This window comes from Melozone crissalis, unplaced genomic scaffold, assembly GCF_028551555.1.
Source record: "Melozone crissalis strain CALT ecotype California unplaced genomic scaffold, PUWL_Pcris_2 ptg000107l_1, whole genome shotgun sequence".
NCBI classification, from domain to species: Eukaryota; Metazoa; Chordata; class Aves; order Passeriformes; family Passerellidae; genus Melozone; species Melozone crissalis.
In genome coordinates, this window is record NW_026535884.1 from 1,306,629 (window position 1) to 1,315,970 (window position 9,342).

Genomic DNA, 9,342 nt, shown 5'->3' on the forward strand with positions numbered 1-9,342 from the left:
GTGTTTGTATCTGGTTCAGGAGGGCGTGAGGGGATTCACGGGGCTGCTGTGCCAGAGCATGGCCTTGCTGCCTCTCAGGGGGTCTCAGTGAGATCTCACCCAGAAAGCTGCGATGCTCCATTCGGCTGGTTTCGCTTTGTTGTTTTAAACCCTCAGGTCCTGCTGTGCCCGGCGTTTTGGTGGCGAGCAGGCAACTCCCAGCATTAAGCCCAGCCCGCCCAGGGCAGGTGCCTCCCTCAGCCATGGCGGGTTCGGGTTCCGCTTGTGGAGGAAGCCATGGCGGTGTCCTGAGGCACTGCCCGGGACAGGCACGGCTCCCGCCCGGCATGAGCCCCCCTCTCCCCGGCCGGGCCCCGGCTTTAATTAGCCATGGCCCAGAGCGGCTTTCCCCGGCCATCTGTAGCCCCGGTGACCGACCTAATCAGGGGGATAAGCTGCTTATGGAGGCGCAGCTGGAGCGGGCGCTGAGGGGGCCGAGGGTGGCTGTGGCCGCGAAGGAGGTGCCGGCTCAGACGCTCGGTGTGGTCGGTCCCCGGGGCCCAGCAGTGCCGGTGCCTCTCGAAGTGGGTAAGTGGAGCCTCGGCCGTGGGTGAGGAGCTTCTCACTCCCGTTTCTGCCTCCTGGGTGCTTGGATGGCAGCGCTGCGGAGGGAGGACTACCTGTGTGTGTGCTTGTTTGTTGCGGTGTGATGTCATGGTTTGGTTCAGATACCCCAGGTTTCTCCCTGAAGATTCTTTCCCCAGGTGTATCCATCACCTCTCCTTCCCCCTCCCTTGCCCCCTGTCAATCCTGGCATTCCAGAAGGGCATCGAGTAATTAGCAGAATTCAAAAGATGCCCTCTATCCCTAGGGAGACATTAAGCTATCCAGGTGTCCTTTGTCCCTTCAGACCTCCTCTGTGTATCTGGTTGGTGGCTCCCTACCCCTTCCCTGCCCCTCTCCCCGGGGTTAAAGGAGCAGCAACCACGGGCTCACGGAGTTCTGTTGGAGCTGGTGCTGCATTCAGAGGCCTGTGGGCCAGAATAAAGCTCTGCATCCAAACCCTCCATCAGAACCAACTCCTTTCCTTCACCATTGCCTTAAAGCTTCTCCACCAGAGGTAAACCCATGGGGCAGACCCTGTTTTGGGAGGAAGCTCCATCCCTCAGCCATCAGAGCTCCTGCAGGCCTGGAATTGCCTCCAAGCGCCCAGCTGCAGCATCCAGGCAGCCAAAAGTGTCTGTGGGGTAAAACACCACACATCCAGCCAGCCAAAGGTATCTCTGGGGTGAAACACCACAGTTGCCACTTTTTTGTTCAGACAAGCTCAGGCACATCCCATCTGGCTATATTGGTAATATTCCAATACTTGTTGGTCTCACAGGCATCACGGCAGTGATGGTTGGTTTGGTTTGTAAAGCTGAGCAGTGTTTGGGAAAAACCTGCTTTCTAAGGCAGCTGAAGTGTGAGCTCAGAGTAATCACTGGCCCTTACTTGGAATATGAAATGGATCAGTCTTGATCTGCAGGGATCAGGAATAAGCGCTGTGTGTGCAGTGCAAATGTGTTTATTAAGGGTCTGGTGTTGTTACCGTCTTGCTGAAATGGTATTTGCTTGATTTACTTTTCATTGACTGTGCTGTTTATTTCCTTTTGCTTATAACAACGGAAATAACTTGATCATCTTAGTTTTTATTTGCTTAATTGAGTTTGTTTCAGGTTTTAATGCGTTATTGTGTTACTGCAAAGTGTGTATATAGTAAGCATGCATTAAATGTTTTAGTTGGAATCATAAAAACTAACATAAAATCCATTGGTCATGGATTTTGCAGTTCATAAAATGTGCCATTTGCCTTGAGTATCTTTTGGCCTCAGTAGAAGTTTTAAGAAAGACCTTGATAAGATCTTGTTGTGACTGAGATTAACCCTACTGCTTTAAAGTTGTTATATTAAAGATCTGAGTAGCAATTTCAGAAGGCAGACAAGCGTGATTTTGAAAGGATACTATTTCTTCCAGATCTCAATGAGACTGAAATTAGGAATGAGTGAGGTGAAGGGCACCACCTGAAATAACCATGGTGATGTGGTGAGAACCTGGTGCCTAGCACAAAGAATTGAAATGGAGAGCTGAAAAAACCACAAGTTATCAAGAAAATAGATTATGTCCAGATTCTTGAGCCTAAGGTAGTCCAGAGCCAGGTTTTGGGTGTTCACAGAGCAAAATAACACTGAAAAACGTGGTGGGTTTATTTCCTTTTGCAATTTAAATCCTTTGTAACACCCTTTTGTGATACATTGCTTGCTGATTGGATATTTCTGGGATGCAAGGAGTGCTTCCATGGAACACCAGTCCAGTGCATTTTGTGGTTATACTTCATGCAGTGATAGGCACCCCAAGGAAGGCAGCTGTGCTTTGTCTGTTCACTCTGTAGTTGCCAACTTCAACTGGTCTGGAGGAAATAATGGGATCTTTCCGTGGTGGCACCCTCGGTGATGGATGAAAGGCAGTAACAGCAGTTCCCAGCGATAATTGCAGCACTGCCTGACTGTCTCCTGCTGCTTTAGAAACTGTGTTTGCTCCCCAGATTGTGGTGATTACTGAAGGAGTTTGCATGTGAGAGGGAAAAATGAGCTGTTACAAACAGGGACAACTGAGCCTCGAATGTTCCCTCAGAAGAGAATGAGATAAACACAGCTTAGAAACAGTGCAATTTGGCAGGAGGCTTTCTGGGATTAGAGTGTGTTTGAAAAAGACAATGGGCATTGATTTCGTTGCTGTCTCTTCTCAGATTGACTAGGGGGCTTTAAGATGATAGAGATGTGTGTGTCTTTATAGAATACCATTTTCATTTTTAAAAAGAGAGGTGGAAAAGAATGGTGGTTAGAATGACAGTGATTGACAACTTGCTTTTAAAATCTGAGGGAATGGAACCACAGTCCTCTCAAATTGCACTTGCCTGTTAGCAGCAACTTAAGAATCCATTTTCAGCATGAATGTTAAATGTATAACCATCAGACTTAGTGGCTAGACTGCACAGTAGGTCTCCCAGCTATGCTGTAAATCTTCCAGATTAGGGGACAGTGTGGATTTTATGAATATGTAAAACATGGTTTCATCCTTTAGTGCAGACAAAAAGAAATAAGTCTGTGTAGCTTTGAGCTTGGGATAACTCAGCCTTGCAAGCAACAGACTCCTTCTGGTGTGTAATGCTGGAAGTCTTTGTTTTCCAGGTTTTTTGTGGAGAGCTGAATCTGTCCTTTTCATTCATTCCTGCTCTGCCAGATACAATTGTCTACTGAAAACCAGGAAGAGAGTAGTGTCCGTAACACTTTGAGGACTGAGGCTGGTGCATCAGAGACAAGAAATTCACAAGGAAAGTACCCAAAGGCTTTGGCAAACTAGGCAAGATGAGATAGGAAATACTCACAGTCCTTTGCTTATATTTCTTCTTGTTTTTCTTCAGAGCAAAGAAACATTGAGAAGAACGTGAATTTCAGTCTGTATTTGGGCACTAGAGGTCGAGTAGACATTTCTCATCCCTGGTCTGAGTCAGATGGGAGGAGATCCCAGTCTGAAGACAGAATAATCTCTCCTGCCCTTCTCAGCCCTTCCTGGACACTGCCAGCCAGTTCTGCAGTTCCTGCTTGCTGCAGCAGCATAATCTGTGCTCCAGGCTGCAGCAGCACAGCTCTAAGTGTGTGGTTCATAGAGTCCCCATCTTGCTTTGTCAGTCCTCCCTGCTGTGTGTCTCCCCCAGAGGCACTTTCACCTTGAGCCTTGTGTTTTGGGAGGGAGAAGGAGTGAGAGTATTGACTTTTCAGGGAGCCAAGGCAGCTGGTAGCTGCTCTATACCCACTGTTCACCATCACTATTCAGAAAGAAGGAACAAGAATTGTGACACTCTGGTGGAAAGTCAACAGCATCAGCCTTCTGCTGCTTCCTGTATGAATCCTGTGAGCCCTTTAGTGGTCAATGCACATTTGTCATCTCCTGCTGCAGATTCCCCTCTCAGGCATGAATTAGTGGTGGGTCCTTCTTTAGGGAGCTCAAGTGAAAGTGTGAACACTTGTCACAGTTCAGCCCTGACCCTGGGGAACCTTGATGTATCTAACCTGGAGTCTTTTCAGTCTCTTTTGCAATCCTCACAGACTTCTGCTGGCTTGTGCTGTTCAGTCCAGAGGCTGGAGCAAGAAAGTGCTTTGATGGGGATTCGGGGTTCCCTCCCTCTGGAGTCTTCTCCAGTCCTTGGCCATTCCTGCTTTGCTCCTGATGATTCAGGTCCCAGTGTCCTGACCATGGGAGAGCAGCTAGCTGCAGTAAGAACCAGTGCTGCTCAGACAAGATTGAAATGGAGTGTCCCATTTGCTAAAGACTGGAGCCTTAGTGCAGTGACAAGAGACTTCAGTGCTGCTGAGCCTCTCTCTGGCTCTTACAGATACAGATACATTGGCTCTAACACATGGAGAACCAAAATTTCAGGTGGTATTCAACCACAAACCCTTGTTTCTGGAGGGGGCTCTGGCAGGGTAGTGGGTACAGAAGCAGATTCCTCCTTCAGTTGTTCCCCTTTCTTCAGATGCCAGTCCCTGGTAAAGCCATCTCTGGAAACTGGTTGTCTTTATGTTCACAGAAAAAGTCATTCTCCTGGAAGGGCTGTTAAAGGAGAACAAACATCTTATGGAGGCTCTCCATGTGCTGAGTCTTGGAAGAAAAACCTTTCAGCCAGTCTGGATCCAGAGGGTCTGCAGGTGTTACTGGAGACAGATCTGGGGGGAGCTCAGGGGAATGTTTGTGTAGCCATGTGTGGGACTCCTACAGAGGTGTGTGTGAGCATCACTTCTCATCCTGCAGATAAAGAGTTTAGACCAGGCCAGCAGCTTAGTGCTAAATCTGTAGAAGTCAACAACTGTGATGTTAAGTGCAGCAAAGAGTCAGAAGAGGTGTGTCACTCCAGATCACCAGCAGCCAGAAGAACAGCTGCAGTGGGCAGCTGCCAGTCCAATCCTTTGGGTACACCAGTTGAAGAAGGCTTTAATGAACATTCTGATGTAGATTGTATGAACATGAGCAGAGAAGGAAGGAGAAACAAATACTCCTGCCAAAGCAGCCGGTGGAATTTGGAAACTGATGGCCCTCTTGAGCAGCCTGAAGAATGTTCTGTAGAAAGAAATGCCAAAGAACCATGGTGCTGTGAAGAAGGGAACCAGACACAGAGAACTCTGCCCAGAGAGGTGAGGGTGTGGTCACTGTGAAGCATCTCTGTCCACAGGTATTACTTGTGCTTGTTTCTGCCACTTGCTAGAGGTGCAGAGTGGAGGTACAAGTGATGGGGATGCTTGTCCTATCGTTTTTTCTTGTCACTGAATAGCCACAATCTCATCTCCTACAGTCCTTCTTCATCCCCATGTATGCATCTTTCCATCTCACATGTTTCTTCTTAAAGACCAGCTTGTCAACCTGGTTCTTTTGGGAATGTAAACACCTGTTTATATTCCCTAATCTGCATGCTGAAGGAAAGTATTAAATGGGATTTTACTCTGTGCATGGTTGCAGGGCCCTGGATTTCAGGCTTTTTGTGCCTTTTTATGTCTGAAGTGTATAACAATATTCACAGAGCAATGGTGTGGGAGCAGTGTCCAAGGCATCCCACATAATACATGATCTTGAGGCAGTCCTGCTCTGGTCTCCATCCAGAATGATGTGTGCCACAAACACAAATTCTTCAATAGAGTGGAGCAGTGTGAATAATGTGAATTACTGTCTCTTGTCTGTTTGCAGATCTCAGAGAGCAGCTTCTGGTCATTGAAGGTGAATGAGCAAAGGTAAAAAGGCTCTGTGTTTAAGTGTGAGTGTGCTGGTAGTTTTAACTGAGGAGCACTCCTGGGAAGTGACTAAGGAGCCATGTCCCTAGGAACATTTGGGTTTGGGACTTAACCTACATTAATCTGCTGTGGTTGGCTGCATCCACTTCTTTTCAAAGGGTTGTCATTTAGAATGGAGCATGACCTAAAATATAATTTCTGTATCTTTTCAATGCTATCTTCTAAATTCAGCCTTGGTTGTTGCTTGAAATGAGGAAGTGTTGGTATCATCAGTGCTACTTTTCAATGCAGCAAATTCTGATTGCTCCCTACACAATTAGAGAAGATCAAGAGCTAGACTTATCCATGAGATGGAATTCAAATTTGTGGATAAGATATGAATGAGGTTGCTACCTGTTTAGCAACAGTGATTCCTTAATTTGGTGTGAGATTGCATGTTTTCCATTCTTTAGAGAGAATGATTTGAAATAACCTCTTTACAACTCGATGGCTGAACTCTGATTGCCACCTCCTGGCTGGTTTAACTTTCCTTTCTGTGTAACAGGAACTCACCTCTGTTTTTCATTTTTAAGTTTCTGGCGCTTGTGTGACAAACAAATCCTAACAAGGTGTTTCCAAGCCTGGAGGAGATACATCCTTTGGAAGAGGGCAGCCACACAGCTCTACAGACACCAGCTGCTTCAGAAGGGCTTTGGTGCTCTGCAGGGGATTGTGCACCAGAGGAGGACACAATTGGAGGTGGCCCAGCAGAGACATGCTTCAGCTCTGCTAGCTGCCAGCTTCCAGAGGGTGAGCACAGCCTGGGGACAGTGGTGCCATGAACTTCCTGCTGTGCAGTCAGAGGCAGCACAAATCCTGTTTGGATAGGGAGGAGGAAGGGGTACCCTGTGTGAAATTCTGTCATGTAGACCCTGGTGCTAATACTCTGTCTGCAGTTTGTTCTGATCGTGTGGTTTCTTCTTCAGTGGAAGGAAGCTATGGCAAAACAGAGCCAGAAGAAAGCTCTGCAGCCTGAGCCTTACTCCTACACCCAAAGTTCATCAGTGGGGATTTTTGGAGTAGGAAGATTGGCCACTATGACAACCCCAGCTCAGCATCAGCTTCCAGCAGGATACTCAAAGGAAGTGAAGCAGGCTCATAGGTAAGCAGAGAGTATTCTCCTTCTTTCTGTTTTCTTGGACAAAGGGAGGTTACAAACACAGGGCATTTTTTTTCTCAAATGATGGCAGACCTGTTTCCATGTCCTTGGATGTATTGCTGTGGATAAACATGGCAAGAATTAGCAGTTTAATGTCAAGAACTAAACAGTCCTGTTTCAGAGCTTCTGTGCACCAGTGTTTGCAGTCTGAGTGTCTGACAGAAATACTCCTGTACTAATTCTTTGCTTCAGCTATCACCTGCATGTGTGATACAGGAGTAAATGAGGTTGGAGTGAGGCAATACTACAGTCTCTAGCAGGAGTTTGGCAGTAGAGGTGTCAAAAGCAAAGCCTTTTGTTGAGGCTTCTAATTCTGAAGGCAGAAGAACAAGTTGAGACGAAAAGAGAGAGGAAAGCCCTGGGTTCTGTTCTGTGAGTACCTCTTTGGACAGCTGGATGTTAAGGATGTTTGTGGCTCTTTCAGGATGGAGGGAGAGCTGTGGACTCAGCTTCGTCACAGGCAGAGAGGAGAGTTCTGCTGGGGAGTTGAAGCAATCAGAGACATGAGGAGGCTGGCTGGTAAGCACACATTCCACAGCCTTGGAACAGCCTGGAGGTGTCCCCTGTTTCACCAGTTTTTGTGCTTTGTGTCTGGTTGTTGCTTTGAGCTCTTTTGGAATGTGATTCTGCAAGTATGTTGTATTTGTGGGGTTTAGATGATGGAAGGAATGATGAATCTGACTCCATGTTCTCAGAAGGCTAATTTATTATTTTATGATACTATATTATATAAAAGAATACTATACTATACTAAAGAATACAGAAAGATACAGACAGAAGGTTAAAAGATAAGAATGAAAACTCATGATTCCTTCCAGAGTCCTGACACAGCTTGGCTATGATTGGCCATTAAGTCAAAACAATTTACAGCAGAAAACAATGAAAAAATCACCTGTTGGATAAACAATCTCCAAACCCATTCCAAAGCAGCAAAACACAGGAGAAGCAGATCAGATAATTATTGTTTTCCATTTTCTCTGAGGCTTCTCAGTTTCCCAGGAGAAAAATCCTGGGCAAGGGCATTTTTCAGGAAATATAACGGTGACAAAAGTAGCTGGACCAGTATGTGTGATGGTGGAGGATGGCCACTCACCATGCCATACAAGTTTTGCCTCATTCCTTGTATGAATTCAGCTGCAGCATGTGTTGCTCCAGCAATGTGAGCTGCCTTCCTTAAGTGTCCTTCCTCTGGCAGCTTGGATTTAAGCCAGGGAATGTTTGCTGTGTGACACGAAGTTGTTTGAAGTTCTTCTGCTATTTCTCTTCCTGCCCTGTGACACAGCAGCTTTCAGACTGTGGCGCCTGCAGAAGGAGCTGCTGAGCAAAGAGGAAGCCAGGCTTTTGGAAGCCCGTGCTCTGCTGGAAAAGAAAAAGCTACAAAACATTTTCTGGATGTGGCATTCCCAAAGCTTGGAAATGAAAAAGATTCTAACACTGACAACTCAAATCCAAAGAAACTTGGTTTCCCGGTGAGTTGGTGAGATCTGGTTTTCATGTAAAAAATCTCTTCTCTGTGAAAGTCCGTGCAATAACAGAGCCAACCCAGACAGTAAAAATTGTTCCATCTTAAAGCCATCTATCCTTTTGTTTTAGGAGTTAATAAAGATGAAGGTAGGGGTAGAAACATAAAAAGAAACTTCTGTGGCCAGAGATGTTATGACTTGCCTCCTGTGCACCGACAAAACATTTTTGTCCTGACTTTTGATGTTCTGAAAGATCAAATCCAAGAGCAGCCACTGTGCTGCTGTGCTCTAAGCATGACAGTTCTTTTTACTGAAATAAACAAAAAAAAAAAAGCTCAGGGAACAGCTTGTGTCTGTCTTCCCTGAACTAAACCTCGTCTCAGGAAGACACATAATCTTGTTTAAGTGTTTTTCAACATTTTCCTTTGGTATTCTCAGGTGCTTCAGTACCTGGAAGGAGGCTGTTGAGCAGAAGGCACTTGACAGGTGCAACCTGGCCCATCTCAGAGCAGTATCACTGAGGAAGCACTTCCAGCAGTGGGTTGGGATGCTGCAGGTCAGAGGAGGTGATAAGCAGGCAGTGCTGAACCTCTTCCTCCTGCAGTGGAGGCAGCATTATGGTGAGCAGCTTGGGGGCTGTGCAGAATCTAAACTTTAGAGGTGTTTAAGCTCCTTCCTCCTCTGGTACCCTGAAAACAGAGGGGCTCAGATGATACAGGGAGTGAACAAAACAGGGTGGGCAGAGGACTGGTTCTGGGTGTGTCAGTGAAGCTACAGGGAGGTTTGTTGCTCTGCATCATAAACCAAACATAAACTCTTAAACCTTGCTGAAAAGAAGCAATGTGAGGGTTGGGCTGGGCTGAGTTGGAATGCCTTGAGA

At 46.4% G+C, this 9,342-nt stretch overlaps 1 protein-coding gene across 1 annotated transcript; it reads left to right on the forward strand.

Annotated features, from left to right (window-relative positions):
* The first annotated feature begins 326 nt into the window (after positions 1 to 326).
* LOC128947548 (uncharacterized protein C1orf167-like) lies at positions 327 to 9,120 on the forward strand. The gene is made up of 8 exons (XM_054291850.1): positions 327 to 567; positions 4,831 to 4,919; positions 5,758 to 5,801; positions 6,374 to 6,590; positions 6,767 to 6,942; positions 7,424 to 7,518; positions 8,285 to 8,468; positions 8,901 to 9,120. Exons 1-8 carry the CDS (start codon positions 327 to 329, stop codon positions 9,118 to 9,120), a joined length of 1,266 nt encoding a protein of 421 aa, XP_054147825.1.
* The last annotated feature ends 222 nt before the right edge of the window (positions 9,121 to 9,342 follow it).

Coding starts and splice junctions, on each gene's coding strand:
- LOC128947548 (XM_054291850.1), top strand. CDS start 327: ATGAGCCCCCCTCTCCCCGGCCGGGCCCCGGCTTTAATTAGCCATGGC. Junction 568..4,830: donor GCCGGTGCCTCTCGAAGTGG/GTAAGTGGAGCC, acceptor CTCATCCTGCAG/ATAAAGAGTTTAGACCAGGC. Junction 6,943..7,423: donor GAAGTGAAGCAGGCTCATAG/GTAAGCAGAGAG, acceptor TGGCTCTTTCAG/GATGGAGGGAGAGCTGTGGA.